Source organism: Catharus ustulatus, chromosome 4 (genome assembly GCF_009819885.2).
Source record: "Catharus ustulatus isolate bCatUst1 chromosome 4, bCatUst1.pri.v2, whole genome shotgun sequence".
In the NCBI taxonomy this organism is placed as follows: domain Eukaryota; kingdom Metazoa; phylum Chordata; class Aves; order Passeriformes; family Turdidae; genus Catharus; species Catharus ustulatus.
This window is the reverse complement of record NC_046224.1, coordinates 58,683,160-58,703,891: the sequence shown is the minus strand read 5'-3', so window position 1 is coordinate 58,703,891 and position 20,732 is coordinate 58,683,160. Positions and strand designations below refer to the sequence as shown.

Genomic DNA, 20,732 nt, shown 5'->3' with positions numbered 1-20,732 from the left:
AAGAGTTTCAGTTAAATTTGTGGGAACAGAAAGAAAAAGTGTTCACAAGGGATTCTGTCTTGAGTAAAACAACTCTTTGAGAAACCTTGTGTACTTTTCCTATCCTCCCAGGTTAGACAGTTCTTTTGAGTAACCTGCAGAGAGGCTTGAAGAACCAAATGGAGAAGGATTTCACTCCAGATGTTCAAAATGTGTATGTTTTTAGCACACTTTGTATTTTTTTCCTGTTCCTAACTTCAAAACAAGTCATCAGTGAATTCCACGTCGTGAAAGCCAGTTTGTTCTAGGGGACTAGCCACTCTTATTAGGATGCAGGGCAGAGAATCCATTTTCTATGATTTGCATGTTTGATTATAATTGCAGAGAGCAAAGGAGAGGAGAGGATGGAGGGGATGAGGATTTGTTTCACTGGTGCTTAACTCTAGTGTGGTAAGGATGGTAAGATATTGAGGGAGGATATATTGGAAGAGAAGGAACACAGTGCAATGCCTTATGAATTTGAACCATAAGTGATGCACCTTTTTGCATTAAATATTGTGTCTTGGAGGATCCAACTTGTGAAAAGAAAACTTACTGGAGAAAAATGCCACCCTTCTTTGTCAGAGGGATTCATGCTGCTACTCCTGTCCTGGACATGCACCATACAGAGACATCCAGCCTGGGACCAGCAAAGCACTGTGATTGACCATTTATGAGGGTGGTGGTAGAGAGTTTTTCAGTGACAAACCTTACAGTCTGGGAGTTGTAACTAATCTCCAGGCAAACTGTTTCTCTTAATTGATCTGTGCAGAAATGAAGATGACCTAAAATTCAAAGTTTGGAGCCAGTCTCTTCACAAATTCTGTGTGTGTGTGGTGTCCTGAGTGATAGAGACTCCCTGCTGCTTTCTAGGAGGACAGAGGGTTCCTGGATCAGAGCTGTAAATCCCATGCTGTACAGATGAGTGTCTCAAGCTACCTCCTCAGTAGGCACCAAGCCCGTGGAGCAGCCAAGTCGTGTCCCAGGAGGAGGAGCTGTCTCAGGTGCTGTCCCCAATCTGTACCTACTCCACTGGGAGCTCCAAGGTGCTTTTGGGTGCTTTCACGGTCCTGTCTGTCCCCACCTACTCTAGCCCCAAGGACAGGTATTAAAAATGGATGAGAAAAAGAGATTAAACTGTATAGTAAACAACAGGCTGTAGATGTAAAAAAAGGGTGAAGGCAAAAAGACTGCCACGGCATTTCAGTGAGAGCTAAAGCCTCCAAGTGCTGTTTATAAAACAAGTCTCAATATCCAGCTTTTCTCAAGTCTTTAAGAGTGCAAATATAGCTTGCAGCCAGCAAAATTTCAATGTCTCTGCTCTGTGGCCAAGCAAGGGTTTTAATTATATATTTTTTTAAGGACATTCAGACTGGGTCTCTGAATACCAAGTCCCGGCTGAGCATGAATTCAAACGACTGAGGCCTAAGCCCCTGATAATAAGGGTTTATTAAGGAAGCACTAACAGAGCTGAACTGGAGTGGACTGAATAGCTAAACCAAAATAATGGGATGCTTGTGGCAACCAGAAAATGATTGTTTATTGGCATAATCCCAGGATAAACTTCTGCCAAGAGCACGCTGTCTTTCCTTGCCAAGTTCTTCATATGGGAAAATACAGTACTGAATTTCTGCACGTATTAGCAGTGCAGAAGACTGGGATGAAGAGAAGTGGTAGTTTGCATGAAGAAGGGAAAAAATGTACATCCCAAATGGTGTAAACTGCGTGATCCCTAGAGCTCCATTCATCAGGAGGCTCTAGAGATCACCTGGGTTTCAACTTTAGGAACATGGTCAGAAAAACATGGATTTGGCTGTGGAGTATTATTACTTGAATCTCTCAAGTATCCCTGCATGCATCGTGCAGACAGCAGAAAAATTGGAAACTTTTTTCTAAAAATCCTGCCTTTATGATTGTTGAAGTGCTTACAAGCAGTTTCTTTCACTCATGACAAACAGGACTGTTCTGCAACTCTGCTGGGAGATACATTCTCAAGAAAATTCTGTTGAATAACACTTGACAGTATTTTATTCACTGAGAAATGCAGTTACACAGTGTAGCTACACATAACTGCAGGTTAAGTTTAAAAGTTTATGGAATAACTGCTGTTCACATAAGGAAGAAGAGAGGTTGCTCTCTATTGTACTGCCTTGCCCTTTTCTAGCAGTCTTTTGAATATGATATTTAGTGCAGGAGTCCTGATTCACATTACCTCTCTGTTGTGCTGGGAAAGATTTTACTTTTCAGCCCAAAACTGGCATATCTGAATGCCATAAATATTGTCCTATGAGGCACTTTATAGTGGTAGTTTCCCATTTCTGCTGTACGAGCTAAGCACATGGTATAAAATACTTCAGTATTCCCTAGGGCATAATAATCTCACCTTCCAGGAAACTGTCTTGGAGGCTATCAGAAATATCTGTACTATATAACAAGTTCTCTGTATGGGTGATTGAGGTGCCTTCCTGAAAAATCTGAGCTGTAGCTAGGGCTATTTTGAGGAGCAGGAAACAGTAATCAAAACATAAGCTATCAATTATAGAAGAGAGATATCCCAAGATTTAAAATTTTGTTTTTAAGTAAGCATAACCATAAATGATTTTTCTTTCTTTTATTTTCTGCTAGCAAATTAGCACTAAGTTTGTGTGACTGATTTTTCGAAGTGCCAGAGGCTCAAAGAGCTTCATTAAGAGCCTGGTTGCTGAAAACCAGTCTAGTTTGGAAAGATGTGAAAATTATATTATCTGGGAAAAAATCAATCAGTAGATCATCAAAAAATCTGAGCTGTTCTCAGACTGCATTTTTTCCTTTTTTTTATTTGTAGTTATTACTCCATTTGGATATGTGGCATAGATGCAACTTTTAAAAATTACCTTATTTATATGTTAATAAGAACCCAATTTGAATGAAACATTCCTTCCAGCAATATTCCAACATCCTCTAGGCTATTGCCTCCCTTTGGAGGTTAAAAATGCCAACTTCTTCCTTCCTAAATGCAATCTTATCTTTCTGCTATCTCCTGGATGATTTTGTAATACTGTGATGATATACTATATCATTAGTGAAAAAACACCAACCAAACAAAAAAACCCAAGCAACCAAAAAAAACCCAAAAAAAACCAAAAAAAAACCAAACCCAAAAAAACCAACCCAAAAGCTAACTAAAATATCTCTTTAGCCATTATGGTTTGGAAAGACAACTCTGTACAAAGCTTTCAACATGTGACCCATTACATTTTTATTTATGTGAATATTGAGTAAACTGCAAAGCAGTTCTTGGGTCATTTTGTTATTCTCAGCTTGCTATTAACTCTCTCCACCAAATATAGTGGTCCTAAATGTCATTATTTAATGCTTTTCTCTTTCTTTTTTGAGTATCTAGTTCTCCTGTTTGGAGTCTCAGGGTAACAATGGGTCTGTTTCTCCCCCTGTTAGCTGCCAAAATCTGCAGTTGTCTCCCTGGGATTTTCTGGCTCCTACTTGCACATTGAATACCGAGATCTGTGGGAGATGCAAAATGAAGACAATGGGAACATTGTAAAATGTGTATTTATTTGCCTGCCCACATTTTAAAAAGAGTTTCACCTTTGCATTGCAAATTTTGCATTAGCATTGCTCAATGAAATTTCAGTTTTCTCATTGTTGTTGTGTATGATCTTCCCATCAAAGAAGATTTATTAGCATAAATAACTTCCAATTTTTCTCCTTGTGGTGGTGTTTTATGCTCTCCCAATGCTAGAAATTATTCTTAGTGTCATAGATGGACTAGAATATGTGTCTGGTTTTGGAAGAACATAACTTCCCTTAGGAGCCCTCACTTTCTAGTGGTTTGATGAATGCTACCTTCCAGTATACAGACAGGACTTTTATTTTATTTGTTTAAAAAGAATTGTTTTATTAGTCTTTATTAGCTCTCTAGAGAGAACTTTGCAACCTGCAGCATCCATAAGGTGTAGAAGAACTGATAAGGACATTCTCTTTAAAAATGTGTGTACAAGGATAAAGGGACAAAGAAGAAGGGAGCATTATCTGTGACTGGAGAATGTGAGACTTGGAAGGATAATTGAAGGGACAGAGTGAAATGGTGACCCTCAGTTTAGAGCAGGGATATTAAATGACAAGAATTTTTCCTTCTTAATTTTTCCACAACTTTCTAACAGATAAACATGAAAACAGAGAAGACTAATCAGTCATGAGGACACATTCCCACCCTACTTGGATAGATGAAAACAGACTTTTAAAGAATTGAAAGTATTTTGACCTGTTGCTTGGCTGGAATGTAGCTGAGGCAGTGTCCTTTCAATAGTAATGCAGCCTGCAGCCTTACTCTGTAGCTACCAAAATTTTACCGCAAGTCTGTATTGACTTCCAAGATGGAAATCTTTTCATGGAAAATAACAAAACAGCTCAACTGTCCAAAAGCCAAAAAGGCTGCACTGAAGTCTCACCTTAGGTGTGTTGCATGCTGTAGAACTTCATCCTCCATCATTTGAAATGATAGAGTTTCATTTGACATTTTTTATCTTGTATAGAAAAATGAAACTTATTGGAATAAGGTAAGAGACTGGACAGGGACATCTCTGTCTTCTCGGACATACTTGAAAGCCAGATTTTCTGTCTAGGATGTTTTCCTAAAGTGCTCTCTGTCACATACATTTTTAAAATAATTGCACCTGGAGAGGTTTTGATTGAATATTATGAAATATTTCTTCACTGAAGGCGCTTTCAAGCTCTGGAACAGACTGCCCAGGGAAGTGATAGAGTCACCGTCCCTGTAACGTGAAGATGAGAGACATGGGTTAATGGTGGTCTTGGCAGTCTAGGTTGATGGTTGAAGTTGATGATCTTAAAGGTATTTTACAACTTAAACTATTCTGTGTTTCTATAAATCAGTTGCAGAACAGGAGGTCTGGGCTCTTGGCTTTCCTTGCTGACTGGTGTCACACTGGAGGGCATATGTGCCTTGGAGATGCTATTTGCTGACTGGCAAAGATGAGATAACATGTCACACTGCTGCTCTCTTCTCACTGTTTTTGAAAGAGAAGGATTAAAAACACATTCTAGCCCTGTGTCACAACAAGGCTGAAACACAGATTTCATTTCACATAGCCTTTTTTTCAGTTTATTTAATTTTTTCCTAATTCATTTTTGCATAGATATCCCAATGCCCTGATGTTTGCCACTTGAAGCAGAGACAATTTATCTGAAAAAAAAAAAAAATTATAGATGGAGTCCCTTGGAAAGGTTAATAGAGGGCATTGGTGAGAGGCTCTGTGCTTTCAGGTTAGATAGTTTTCTGACAGTACTGCATATTGTGGAATGTCATCTGAAGGGAAAAACAGCAAAGGAGACAGAGTCATAATTAATAAAATAAATAAAATGGGTTATTTTCTTTATGAGTATGGAATACTTCCCAGAGTCTGATTTGAAGTTAAAAAAAACCCAACAGTAAAAATTCTGCAACCTGGCAGCCATGTCAGGCAAATCAAAACTCAAATATTTGCCAAAATTTGTTTACCTCTGAGGAAAGGTACTTATCAAAGATAAGGGGGTTCTGCTGAGTCTGGCAGCTTTCCTTTATCAACATGCTGAGCCAATGGGAGTTTCAGTGTTCCTGCTGCTCTCCTCTGCTTGAGGGAGTCTGGCTACCCTGCTCAAAACCTGGAACCAGGCATGGGATGCAGGAAAATAGAGCAAACTGCAGCTGATGTTGGCTAATAAATTATCCCCTCTTCACATAATCATTTTTATTATGGATTTCTCAGTGCTCTTTTAAGGGAGGCGAGTGCTATCATCCCTGTTCTGTAGATGTAGGAGTGAAGATAGTGACAGATGCTGTGATTTGCCTACTGCCATTGAGCTGAAAATGTCTTTATTGGGGCAGAGGGATAAAATGAAAATGAAAATGCAGTGGAGGCATCTGTTTGGCATGTACAGTACAGCTGTTCATTATGCAAATCATGTCACAGCTTAAACAGCTCTCACACCATGATTCATTCACCATGGTGGTGTGACCACTGGGGCTGTGGTGACATCAAAGTATATCTGCACACAGTTTGTGTCCTAACAGTATTAGTAATAATTAGTATTAATAATAATATTTGGCTCTGGACCCAGTTACAAAAAATTACTCCTTGATTGCTCCTTTGTTTTTTTAACTTCCTGACTGTGATACCCATAGGACATTGCTGCAACTGCAATGGGCAGGAAATTGGGGCTTCATAAGCTTGCTCTGGTTCAATAAATGGATTTATATGAGTAAAGAAAACTTTCTCCTTGATAGATGGGAAAACGAGAGACTTTTCTGCATTCTGTTCAGCAAGTGGGTGGGAATACACCGCTCCTTACTCTAACATTTTTCAGAAGGTATCCAAATTAATCTCTGGTAGATGAAAACACATTAGGTGTTAGCAATATTCTTTATATCAGAAGGCTCTCTGTAATGGTATTCATTTGCCTTTTTCTGGTCTTGGAGTGTCATGGTAGTGGAGTAGTTGGGATCAGGTCATTTATCAGAGATTTTGAAAAACCATGAAAAAATTATTTGTGTTTTTACAGTCTCAGGCAACCAGAAGATCATTAGGTAAAGCAAAACCACAGGTAATTTGAGGTGTGAAAGAGGTAGAAAGAATAACTACTAAAAGCCTGTTTTCCCTCTGCTGTCATCAAGTAATTATATCTTTTGCATCGTGGCGGGGGCAAAGTTGAAAGGGAACAGAGAGAGATAGGAATATCTATTCTTTAGTCCTGGAGAAATGAAAGTCAAAGCCCACTGTGATTTTGTTGATACTGAGACAGCATCTGTGATTGTTGTGGGAAGAGCAAGGAGGGGAAAAAATTGCAGCAACAAGTGGCTTAAAATGTCTTTTTCAGTTAAGATCTGGAAATATAGGTGAATGAACTGAAAATAGGAGTTGGTTTGGGTTTTTGTTTTCTTTCTCCAGCTCTCAGCTGGAGAAGGTCAATAGAAGAGGCAGTTGCAGAACTGCATTAGTTATCAGTTCAGAGCCCAGACTTGCTCAGACCCACAAAGGGCGAAAGAGAGGAAAGAAATGTGTGTTGTAGAGAGCAACAAAATAAGAGCTTGGGGAATGAGAGGAAACTGATTTGAACAGCAATGTTCATTTCAAAAATCCCATTTCTAAGACAATTTTTGCAGTCTAGGGCTAAGAAAATTATCTCACTGGGGAACAACAGAAAAAATAGCAACCATCCCTTTTACATTAAAGAAAAGTAATAGTTTTTTTGAAAACACGGCATGTTTTCTCATCCCTTATAGGCATAGCTGGTTTCTTAACATCGGTTTATAATACTGAATGGGGTTTTTTTGTTGTTGCTAGGTTTTTGGTTGGGTATTTTCTCCTTCTCAATTATTACTGTTTAGAAATATTAGATGTATTCCCTAGGCTTTCTGTAATATGAAATCAGTTTTTAAAAATTTCATGTTCCAGCTGTGGAAAGAGAGAAGAATAGCATTTTTAATCCCCTTGAAAGTTTTGACCATTTTCACTCCAGATTTTTAATTATTTGGCCTTTTAACCATCAATGCTGCCCGTTGTGTTTGTTTAGCACTATGTTTCCAGTTACTACACTTTTACTTTGAGGAAGGAACTATTTACTACCATTATGTCTGGTTCACAACCATACTGCATGAATGATAAATTTTGACCTGAAAATTATACCTTTTATAACTGATTCATTCTTCTTTGATCAGATAAAAGATTATAGTGGTCTGGTTTGGCAAAATTTTGCCTAAAAACTTGCAATAAAGGAATTGCACATAGATATGAGAGAGAGAGTTGGTTAATGAGAAGTTCAAATGGAGGTTCAGATTTCTAGTTTGGATATTATGCTGCAGAACTGTCTGTAGAGTCTGCCTGTGAGAAGCAATAGGATCTTCTGTATAACTTGTGTAATTTTTTTTTAATGGAAGGGGATGCAGTTGTATAGTAGTGAGCTTACAAAAACATGCATAAATTTCTTCTAACTCATAAGACTGCTTTCAAAGATTTATTGTCCTGTGGAAACCAATGTTCTCCCATGGAACATTTTGGAAAAATGAAAGAAATGTTCCATCCGTATTTATTTTCCATTTTCTTGAGACTTACACCAGTCTAAATTATGCATAACATTTAAAGGTAGAATTTATGTACTTAGAGGTATCTGTTATCGACTTGAACTATTCATTTGTGTCTGGGGAACTAGAAACATAAAATATCCACAATATATATATTTGCCTTAGCCTCATGTGAGGAACAAACATGCAATCAGCTAAGCAAATATCAAAGACTGGGGGAACTGTTAGCTACAACTGAGCTAATTAGTTTATTTACTTGAACCAAGCTGGATGAGATGTGTTAATAGGTCCTTGTTTTTTCTTTGTTTGTTTTTTTTTGCATGTTATTAATTTTCTTCAGGCGTGTAACTCTTGGTTCCCTACTTTTTATGGCATTGGCATTGTTTGCTGACCTCATTGCTCATTTTTCTGGCCCTTAATAATGTCCATGTTGAAAAGAGAACATAGAATTGCCTACATGTTGAAAAAGGTTGTCCCTGGGCTGCAGTTTTTGAAATTAAGTGTTTGAATTGGGCTTGTCAGAAGGGTCATGCTATGATTTTTTTACTTTTTAGCTAACTGTTTAATTCTCTCTTTTTCTTATGGTGTCCTGTGCTGTAGCAGAGTGTAAATGCTAGTTTAAAAAAATAAAATTTGCCAAATATAATTTCATCCTTCTAGGGCTTTCTCACTTCACCCTGGGCTGATCTGTAGCCACAAACATATAGTTATACACAATTTTATGTTTTTCAAATTTACCACTATAGTGCACAATAAATTGCTGCTTACCCAACTCCTTTCAGTACTGGCTCACCTTGAAGTGATTGCCTCTTCCCTGCCAGCTGCTGCTTGCCAGTTTTTCCCCTCCTGCGTAGAGGGAGAGCATTGCTGGAGCTGCTTCCATGTGTGGTGGTCCCTCTCTCTACCCCCAAATGGAAGCAAGGCAGAGGAAGGAAAAAAGAAAAGCTGAAAAGTGGCTGCTAGTTGAAAATCCCTGATCCTCTTATCATTTTGCCAGGTAGAACGACCAGTCAGCTGCAATGGGTTGTATGTTTCAAAATGGGGACCTGGAGGTTGTTTTTGGGATGTTGGTTCTGCTCCAGGGATTAAATGCACGGAACTTGTTTTCAGTTTCCTGTATGGCTTTGAACTGTCTTGTTAGCACACAGGTCTAGAGTACTGGCATCCAGTGTTTGGTGTTAGTGATGGAGCTGCCAAAATTTCATTATTATGGGTCAAGAGGAAACCAGGACCTCTCAGAAAGGTCACAGAAGCATGAAAAATGAGTACATAGGTTTTTCTTTTGGCAGTGGCTGCAGGTGTCTGAATTAATGTGGGGAAGTTTTTGATACACTGACCAACCCAGTCACCCTTACCCACTCAAGCATAAAATATAATTTCATTAATTAATTTGCTCAAAGAAGTAAAACTCAGTGTTTCAACACTATCCTAGGAGGTTTTCTTTAACAAAATCATTCTGAGAGATTGCTATTGTTATAAATGAGATTAAGATGTGGTTTTTCAGCCAGAGAGACCCCATTTGACTGAATAGTCAGTTATTATAATTAAATGTTCTTTGTTTCTTTACATCTTGTCTCAGTCTTGGGTTTAGACCACTAAGGCTGTAGTAATAGTTTTAAATGAACACAGCATTTCTTTGAATGTGGGATAAAATGATGGAGACTCGAGATTCTGTGCTCTGAGAAGATTTTGGTGAGCTTTACCCTTGAGAAAGTATACAGAGAAATGCATGTGATGTCTATGTCTACTTTTTGTATTCAGGAAAGGAAAAGTATGATGAATAAAGATTTTGCATCGTATAAAGGAATGACACTACAGTGGCAGGGTAGACAAGACAAAGAACTAAATTAGATTGCAAACCATAATAGTCAGAATGGAAAGCAGTTGAAGAGAAGTTGGAACCTGAAACACATTTGGGTGAGAATAGAGAGAAATATCAGGTGTGGGTGGCTGTAAGAGCTGTAGAGATGAGGAACTTCAGATGGCTCTTTAAAACGCTGTTTTAAAGATACAGGAATTCATGGGTCGTGAGTGAAAGAGCCTAGTCTACACCCGTCAGCCGTAAGTGTAGGCTTGTCTGAAGCTGTCTCTAGTTATGGTTACAATGTACTATATAATTTTCTTTGCTGAGCATCTTAATACATAATAACTAATCAATACCTTTACTATTACCTATAGCCTCCCATAACTACTAAAATTATCATATTCGTGTTACTATTTTCCAATCACAAATAGTTTGTTACAGTTTAAGCTAGAAGTTGTTTTTCAGTTTTCTTGCAGTGGTAAATTCGGAGATCTTTTTTCTACTTGCAACATCGGCAGTCTTGTTTGACTGTGGAATCCTTTTGCATGGTAAAAACATCTGCTTGAGGTGGGTTTATCCTTTGCTCTGAGGCATAAAAACTCCTAACTAACATAGTTAGTTTTGCCTTCTTATCCAGTTATCCAGTAAGACTGGCTCAGCAATTCTTTTCTTCTATATCAAAACTTGCCTTCATTTCTGTCCCTTCTTCAGATTCTACATTCAAAGAACTTCCTGCTATGCATACATATCTGTGAGACTTTCTTGTCAAACTTTCATCCATCCTAACAGGCCTGGGAAATTAATTGGAGAAGCTGGACAGAGGTGCAGTACTTGAAAATGAAAATTGTGGAGTTAGCCCCCACACACTCTGTAAAGATGGTAATGGAACTTGAAGGCCCAGAAAAGGTTCAGAAAATAAAGAAACCACAACTGGAAATATAGCTGGAAATGAACAATATGCAATAGATGAATAAATAAAAGCTATTGTTATACTTGTTTTGTTCAACCCGGAGAAGAAACTGAGGGGAGATCTCGATGTGGTCTTCAATGAGGAGAAGCGGAGGGGCACGTACCACTTCTCTTCACTCTCATGATCAGGGACAGAAATAGTCAAAAGAGCCTGAAGTTGGTTGGAAGAGGTTTAGGCTGGGTAATCAGGAAGAAGTTTTTCCTCTAGAAGGTGGTTGAGCACTGAACAGGTTCTCCAGGGAAGTGGTACCAGCACCAAGCCTGTGTTTGTACAATGCTCTCAGGCATGTGGTGCTGTTCCTGGGGTCTCCAGTGCAGGGCCAGGAGGTGGAATCGATGATTCTGATGAGTCTGTTCCAACTCAGCACATTCTGTGATTCTGGGATGAATAAAACAGTTTTGAAACGTGCGAATCTTACCTTGGAGGAATATGGAAAAACATCTGCTAGCTTTGTGTCATCCCAAAGTTAGATGTGGATAACTTTAGTTAGAAGCCCTGGTGTTATTATGCATGGGTAAAATAGAAAGATATATTTCATTACAGAAGGGTTCATCTTTCAAAACTTAACTTAGAAGGTAAATTACACTAAGAATATTAGGGGTTAAGCATTGTTGATGTGATTTCTTCACTACCTACTGCAGGAGTATAAAAAAGTTGAAATACGTTAGAATTAAATTCAGTATGACCTTGTATCTCATCTTAAAGTTTATCCCTAAAAATAATCATTTGTATCTAGTGTTAGCAGGCTGTTTTGCTTTGTTTTATAGGAGTATGAACATTCATCTAAATTTTAAATTTTAAAAGTTGACTTATGTGAAATTAAGCAAACTGGTGAATTGTGTTGCACTGGTGCAAGATTTTTAATGAAGGACTGATTCAAATTTATTTGTATTACTATAGTAGAAAAAATGAAAATTGTTTCCTCAGGAAAAAGAGGGAAAAAAGCTGCATATCTATATCATCTATATCTATCTATATATATATCCATATCTAACAGCCGCTGAAGTGCTATTATGAGCTTGTAGAAATTTTAAAAAAATGGTAGTGATCATCCTATAAAGTAATGTCCTAAAAGTCCAGAAGTGGAAGACTGCTGAGACTCACAAAACTAAGCTGGCATAAATCTTGCAAGGGAAATGAAGAGCAAATCTAGCTTTTAAATTTTATTTCCCTAGTAGTGCAAATAAAGCCAAAAAAGGAAATGTATATGTGTGTGAAGGAAGAGGGAACACATTAGAGCTGGAAGATTATGGCTCATAAAGGTCTGGCTCCAGAAGCACGTTAGCATTTGCCTCAGATCTGAATGGGAGATAAGGTAGGACATAGGGCCAAGCACCAGGGGGTGAATGAGATAAAGACCTGGAGAAGCAAAAGATTCTTCAAGTGTTTCTGAAGTAAAACTCCCAAGAGCCAACTGCTCTTAATTTCTCTTCCACAGAGAAAGTTTGTGTTTCCATCTCTGACCACTGTAAAAATAGCATGTGATATTCCAGACTGATTAAGACCATTAAACCATGGACCAAATTTTATTTCCTGCAGTTGTACAACTGGAGTTTAGAAAAAAAAAACATTTAAGAAGAGGGAAAGAAGTAGATCCAGGTAGCTGTAGGCATATTAATCTGCCCTTGATGGACTGCAAAGTAGAGCACATTTTGAATAAGAGAATAATTTAAGAAGTGGAATTAAATATTAAGTTTCATTAAACACAGCATGTGTTTACTGAAAGGAGACTGATGTTCTGATCTAGCTTATTTAAAAACTGATTTTGTAGATGTGACTAATCTGGTACTAATCAAACTGTAATTTATTAAAGTATTTGTTGTGGGACTTGATGAGAAATTATTCATTCAAGCAGGAAAAATGAAGGATTAATGCAAAAGTTGGTTCTAATATGGACAGGGAGCTTAAAGAGGACTCAAAATGAGCAGTGTTTTGAAGAAAAATAATGGATTGAAGGAACTTCTTAAATCTGCAAATCTGCACCTGGAATGTATTTTTATTTATGACCATGGGATGAAAATAATAGTGTGTGAAGCTGGGAGCCATAGCTCAAAATATTGTTCACTGCAGAAGAGGAACTACGCCTTTTTTTTCAAATATAGTTATATTAGGCCAAAGATTTATTTCTAGTATAATTTAAATCTTAATGGTCTAATCCAAGGATTGATATTAGTGTGCATGTAATTATTGCAGAAAAAGATTATATCTATGCATGTGTTATAATAATGTTAACAACAATGCCACCACCACCACAGTTAAAATTGTTACACATACACTCAGATTCAAATACTTTTCCTGATGTTATGCTGACCCTTCCCCAGCTCTTCTTAGCCCTCAGGTCGGTGATTTCATTGTGTGGGTGGTGGGGATGGTTACACTGGCCTGGTTTTGGTTTGGGTTTTTTTTAATGTTTGCTAGAAGCTTTCATGCCTTTCTCTCTCTTTTTTGGTCTGCAGTTTTGTTATATCCAAACTTCCTAGAGATTACACATTCTAGGTATATTGGAAACTATTTCTGTTTTCTCTTTCTTACCCCTGTATCCAGTTTTATCCAGGTCCATGTCTGAGCTTCTTTATCTGACTGTGAAACAGTTGTTTATAGCAAGTGTTTGTGTCTCTGTCAAGCTGGTGCCTCATCTCATATCTTCCATGTCTGTTCTCCTCTGCACTGTATCCTGTCTCTCCACTTCTCAAGGCCTTTGCTAACATAATAGCCCTGCCCTTCTTCATAAGATATTATCATAATAGAGTCATAAAACCTGTATGGCTCCATACAGTGACAAAGAAAAGTAAATCAAATCAGCCGCAGCTGGTTAGTCAATTAGAAAAAATGCTGTTGCAGCTAAAGCAAGTATGGCAAAGCTGTGGACAGGCCAAGGAATTCTCAGAAAGGGCAAACCTCAACAAGTCTCAGTGCAGAGCCCTGGCAAACACACTACAAAGCCTGTGGCCCATCATTACCAATGGCAACACCTTCATTATTGCTTTACATGCAGCTTAACAGCATCATCAACACAGCTAGTGTTTGGCACATTGAGATGGAACAGCTGGAGGATCTGGGCAGGTTGTTACAATAACGTGAGAAGACCTGATAGCTCAGAGTCTAGGTTGCACTCATATGGACTAATAATGAAATACTTGCTTCTGTAACTGGGACCTTGCCAGTTGCTTTGAAAAGAACAGATGAAGGGAAGGTCTTGTGCATAGAAGTTATTAACAGCAAAAAAAGCCACCTGTAAAGGGCATATGTGATCCTGGGATGTGTTGCATATGCCAACTTCCATGAGGCCAGGAAAAATAAACACGTGCTCACCAATAGAGCTTCATCCAAAACTGCCTGCTTTGTTCTGAAAGCTTGTGTTTGGGAAAGACTTGTTCAGATTTAGGAGTGCCTGGGTGTGAGTTAACTGTGTGAGTGCAGATAGAGTCACTCTGGCAAGCTTGACTTGCACTAACAGAGATCCAGAGGTCTAGGAGGAACAGCGTAGAAATACCTGTGCTGCCTTGGGCTGCCTACTTGAGTGGGACTGTAAAATGGATTGGGTTGGAGGTAGTGTGAGATTTAGAGTGGGAGGCTCAAGCTCTGCTCAAAAGGTCCCTTAAACTGCAGCCATGGATTGATTTCTGCCTGATTCTCTTTCTGAGGCTCAACATGTAATTGAAACCATGGATGGATGGTTGATGAAGTCATTCATTCTGTCTGCCATTTTTAATTTTCCTTTCATTTTTTACTCTCAAGCACAGATTGACTGTGAAATCAACTGTAACACTGGAGTAATTCCTATGCCTTATTCTTGCTGCAAGAAGCCACTTGCTATGGTGTATCTCAACTGATCTTCAATTCTCCCTTCATTATGCACTTCATGCTTTTTTTAACACTCTCTGTTTTAGTGTTCAACCATCATTAACCACTTTTCTCTCATTCCTGCTTTGGTGCCCTTTTTGTGATTACTCACTCTCTTTTCCTCATGTTGTCCCAATTCCCATTTAAACTGTTCTAAACTCTTTCTCTCTCTTTACCTTTTCTCTCTTCTGAAGTTTCCTGTAGCAGCCCAATCCTCAAAAATCTCTTTTCTTTCTTTCACTTTTATCTTTGTCTTTCCATGGTTGAAAATACCCGTAATTTGTTTAAATGCTGCCTCCTTGCTCTGTTTAAAGGCAGTCATCCAGGATTTTAGAGATGCTTTCCTCTCATGGCACACAATTTACCTGTTGCGGTTGGTGTAGCCATAAGGGTCATTACAAAAATCAAAATATCCTGGAGGAGTCCACTCTGTATGCAGTGTAACACTTTTTATTTCATTGGTATTAGCAGTTCTGGCTGTTCTTTAAATCAAAGAATCTAATAAAAAGACAGACTGTCACCTTTGAATTTTGAAAAAGTAAACCAAAAAAGACAGAGTTATTTTCAGTAGAATATATTGTTCGCAGAAAGAAGTCTGGTCTGGTGAGTTTTTTGTCTTAATCTATCTTTTAACAGCCAACTAAAATATTCCCAAGAAAAACTGAAGATTGGACTCATATACTTGCTGGTAGATGGCATTTCTGGCCTTTTGAAAAAAATACCTACTATTTTGTGAATACTACATATGGGCTGTTTGTAATTTTGTGAGAGCATCCACCTTGTCTGTTTATTGTGTGCAAAACAGTTAAATGGTTTTCTGTGGTCATACTGGTTACGTTATATTTGAAGTGTTGGTGTGGTGTGAGGCAAGGTCTCTATTTGTGCAACATGGTTTTTCACTTGTAGGTATAGGAAAAGCACTTCAGGAAGCAGCCTGTGTCTCTGCAGGGACGAAATACCCGTGTCTCTGCAGGTTCAGTGTTTGCACTAGACATTTGGCAAGTGTTTGGGCTGTAGGAGAATCTTGAGTCTTAGGAAAGCATGCTATATTAAGGCTCTGTGTGGTTTTGTTTATAGGGCTTCTGGAATGTTTCAGACTCCAAAGCCTAACTATTTTCCCCATCTGTTTTACTGAAGAGAAGGTCAGTCATTTAAATTTGAATCCCTTTCAATTTAATATGAGGCAGCTTCCCTAGTAACAGTTATCCATGACTCCCAGTGACTGGGGAGCCTCTGGAATATGTGTGACCCCACCACCCCCCGGCCCAACCAATGCAACGACAGAAACAACTAAAACAACTGTAACATCCTACTCTGTGTTCTTCCATGAAATCAATTAACTGTCTCCCATCAACAGAGGATTCTGAAAAGCTGATTGAAAGAGATGAAGTGAGAAGACAATTTATAGTGAAAAGGGCGTGTTAGGGGATGTGCAGTGTTAGTGGTGGGGAAGCTCCCCGAAAGGAAGCGGACAAGGGACTGAGTGTGGAGATTGATTTTTACTCAGTATGACAACTGTGTTTGAATCACATATGGTTTGTATTGGAAGAGACCTTGAGGATCATTTAATGCCAATGCCCTGCCATGGGCAGGGACACTTTTTTGCTAGACCAGTTGCTCACCACTCCATCCAGCCTAGCCTTGGACACTGAGGGATGAGGCAACATCCTTGGGTAACCTGTTCCACTGTCTCACCACAGTCACAGTAAAGAATTTTTTCTTAATATCTTATCTACCCTACTCTAAAATCGAATTACAGTAATTTCACGATTATAAGCTGCACCGTTTTGACTAAAATTTTGGTCCGAACCCGGAAGTGCGGCTTATAATCAGGTGCGGTTTATAATAGTGAAATTACTATAATTCCTCTTTGTTCTGTCATTACATGGTCTTATAAAAAGTCTCTCTTCATCTTTCTCAGGAGCTCCCTTCAGTCACCGGAAGGCTGCAATTAGGTCACCCCAAGCCTTCTCTTTTTCAGGCTGCACAAATGCAATTCTCTCAACCTTTCCTCATAAAAGAGATGCTCATTTGATTATGGAAAAGCAATTTGAAGTAAACTGAGCTAAAAGGCAGGTTGCATATCCCATTTTTAATTGCTTGTTCAATGTATTTATTTATCAATTTTATTTATTTGAATAATTTTCTGTGAAACATGAGAGCCTCTGAGTGGAAACATGTAGCAGAAGAAAGGGAAAAACAAACCCAAGCCCTCTGGCACTTCATGTGCTCTACTCTGGGCTGGTTTGAGTTTGCTGGAAACAATGGTGGTCCTTTCTTCTTCTTCATGGCACATGATACTCTCCTTTCAAGTAAATGAAACTGGTGCTAATGACAGCTCTTTCAGACATTTGAATGCCAGGGCTCTTGCAGTCTTCAAATGAACTTTATTTCAACACACCTATTAAGATGTCTCATCTGACTTCTAGAATGAAATTAAAGACAGATACTTAAAAGTGCCCATGTTTGGGATTCCTCTCCTGTTTTCCATGTCAGTTATAATTATGTTGCATTTGAGCAAGAGGTTGCCAGCAGAGAATACTGAGGAGTGCCAAATTAAATTTCAAATACATTTTGTTCTTTGTTCATGTTGAGAAATATTCCTCCTCCATGGTTGCTGTGCTCAGCAAATGAGATCAGGCTGCCATTAAACTCTCTGCAAATATCAGTCTAGCTGGGTTTTAAAGACCATCTTAGTGGCACTGTTTCACTGTCCTTGGGTCCTGGTTTGAGGAAAAAGGAAAGCAAAACAAAAAATTGGAGAAACCTTCCTTTCATCCAAGCAATCTCTAGTCCACTGTCTTGGTACTTGACTGCTACTGGAGAGGCTAGGAAAAAGGGGGAGGTTGCTGATTTTTTACATATGTATTGAAGGTCCTGTGTTCCGACTAACAGTGCCAAAATGAGACAATGCAAATTATAGAAATGGAAAAGAGAGAACTCAGAGTGACTTTTGGTGACTGGTTAGTGACTAATGCTTCAATCCCAAGCAAATGTATTTACAGTAATTTCACGAATACAAAACACACCATTTTGACTTAGATTTTGCTCTCAAACCGGAAATGCGGCCAATATTCAGGAGCGGCTAATATGTGAATAATTTTCTGACATTTACAACCCCAGAAGTGCCAGCCAGGGTGCTGAACCGAATGCCTGCCAGTAAAACCCAGGATTTTGCGATTGTTACAAATTGGATACTGTGTTGCGCGGTGGGTGGGGCAGGCTCAGCACTGGCAGCGTTGGGGGAGGGAGGGAGGCAGGGGAGTTCCCTACTTCAGGCAGAGGAGAGGCAGGGGGCTCTGTGCTGACATCCCCACAGCTTGGGGAGGAGGCGGGGGGCTCCACCCCCGCTCTCCGCCGCCGTGACAGGAGCAGGGGGCTCTCTGCGCTCGCCCGCCGCCGCCGCGCCAGGAGCGGGGCTGGGGCGAGTGACCCCAGAGGCGGCGGCCAACCCTGAGCGGCACCACCGAGCTGAGCCACCTGGCCCCGTCAGCAGCCCCTAGCGGGCTGAGCCTGCACAGCCTTAACTGAGCCACTAAACCCCGCCCTGCTGCGGTTCCGTTACTATTTGGCAACTTTGTTGCACGCGGATCCTCACTGCGAATGACAGAGCGGCTTATACTCAGGTGCGGCTTATCTATGGACAAAGAACGAAATATTTGCCAACACCCAGAGATGCGGCTTATACTCAATGCGGCTTGTATTCGTGAAATCACTGTAATACCTTTTAGTATTTGAGTATTTGCTTCCCAAATCCAGATTTTTGGGTTCATTAATATGATGTGGATAGCCTCCAGGAGTGTGTACAAGTCCTAGCACTGTGCCTACTTTGCATTTAAAACATTTCTATTATATTACAATTCAAACAATTAATTTATATTATAAAGAGACACTAATTGGAAGGGAAGGAAGAAGTATGTAGCAACGTGGCAGTGACAGTTAGGATAATGCATCACATATCACCAATATAAGTTTTTGTGAAAGAAGCTCTTTTCAGATACCAACTAAGCCTAACAAGAACTTCAACCCTTGCAAGGTGGACAGTATTCATATGAATTGGTAAACTGAAAAATGAAGTGTATGTTTTGTTTATTTTTACACAGCCAGAGGTCAGAAGAGGGGAGTTCCAACCTGTCAGGATCCTTGGTTCTCCAGCAGGTTTCTAGAAGACAAGCAATAGTTACAGAACTTCCCATGACAAAACTCCTCCAGTAGCATCAGCGATGTAGATTTGGTACACAGGCTAGAAAATAGTTAAAAAAAATCTCTGTATTCTCTCCAGAGTGGAGATAATTGCGCATCCTGGCAATAGCTAATTATGTTTGACCTGCTTGTGTCTTGTGGTTTTGAAGCAGAGCTTCCCAAAAATGCTCTAGTTGAAGTCCCACTTTTTACAGTCTCACTGAGCATTTTTTTCTGTCTCTGTCATTGATCTGCAGAATGCAACAGCAACGTCGAATGTTCACAGCTGCCCTCCTGGCACTCATTTTCCTTCTGGCAGCTGTGAGTACCACTGAGGCTGGCAAGAAAGAGAAACCAGGTAAGGTCCAGTCTAATCCAGAGTTAATCCCCAAGATAGATTGCATGTGTGTGAGAATGTCAAATACTTCTGGTTTTGTTATGAAATCAGGTTACTTGTTAACCTTTTGATGTCAGGATTTTTGGCTGTGTCGTGTTGTTCTGTGTTAAATAGGGAAACAGAAAGGGGTTTCCCTGTCAAGTGGCAGCTTGACAGCCCCAGAGACTGGAGTCCTTGGTTTATCACATAGTGACTATTGCAAAGCAGCTTAAAACGTGCTCCGTGAATAGTTTAGTGCTTGACTTAGGGGGAGCCAAACAGGAGTGATGAAAGAGCAGTTATGTCACTTGTTCAGTGTTATAAATGACAGTGCTACACTGATGCCATGTGATGTGGAAATCCTCTGACAAAGAATTGTGCTAATGCACTGTTGCACAGACAGCCAGACATCCAGTACTTGCTTTCTGCCAGTGATGAACTCAGACCTCATTATAGGAGAAACCGGTCCCGAGTGGAAAACTCATATCTGTCAAATTCAGTTTTGACATTTTTTAAGGAACATATTTTTTTGGTGGTTTTCATGAGGTCTTATTGTTTTCAAGCAATTTATACACCAGATATGAACCGCAAGTCTGTCGAATTAGTGTTACCAGTAAAAAAAAAAGGAAATGTTTTGGCTTTGTGGAAATGTGAGAAAATGCTAGCATAAACATGCAAGACCTAGGAGAAAAATAATTAATATAAGTATATTTATAGTTACTTGTGATGTTTTAGGGGCCTAAGTAATTATTTTTGTGAATCCTTGGGTATGATAACATTATTGTCTGTTTTAATAAAACTTAGGTTTAAGGATCTAATAAAATCATGAGCCTTACTTTTTTCCCTGAGCAACAAACCCTCCTGAATTAACAGCACTTCAAGTACACTTCTCCATGTAGCTCCTTTGTCTTTGAAGTTTTGTTCATATTCTGATATTAAATGTGACATGGTATAGCAGATCAAAAGTTTGCATCCCACGGTTGTTTCCTGGAGGTGCTCAAATCCTCTGATAATGCTAGCACATACATGTCTCATTGTTTAGTGTATAGTGCTTCAGCTGGAACTGACAATATTTGCATACCATTAGCTACTGGAAACAAAGGAGTGTCCTTTCTGAGGGAGAGCCCTCCTGCATGTTTTGGTCAGTGATCCCTATGGGTTTGTAGATTTCTGAAGATGAGAATTCACTTGAGAATATCCAGATGGAATTGTAAACCTGGCAGTGGGACTGAGTTTGAATGATCACCCTGCTTTGGACTCAAAGGGACTGACCAGTCTCTGTATGATCACCCTGCTTTGGACTCAAAGGGACTGACCAGTCTCTGTAGTATTGTGAAGAGGATGTCAGACCTTTTGCTTTTAAGGCAGTCATGTTACCAATGTCTTTCTTATGCACCCTTCCTTGTGCTGTGATTTTAAGTTTAACCAATTTCTCTGTAGGTTCTGTGTACTGACCACTTGT

At 39.3% G+C, this 20,732-nt stretch overlaps 1 protein-coding gene across 3 annotated transcripts in view; it reads left to right on the top strand.

The window, feature by feature from the left end:
• The window catches only part of PTN (pleiotrophin), a 75,503-nt gene that overhangs the window by 33,733 nt on the left and 21,038 nt on the right, over window positions 1–20,732 (top strand). For 2 of the 3 annotated variants that reach the window (XM_033057929.2, XM_033057930.2), the window contains exon 2: window positions 19,152–19,252. In XM_033057929.2, coding sequence (XP_032913820.1) covers window positions 19,153–19,252 — 100 coding nt within the window. In that variant the 5' untranslated portion in view covers window position 19,152. Of the gene's footprint in view, window positions 1–7,566; window positions 7,573–13,470; window positions 13,474–19,151; window positions 19,253–20,732 lie in introns of those variants that run through there. The other variant, XM_033057931.2, reaches the window with a different exon arrangement.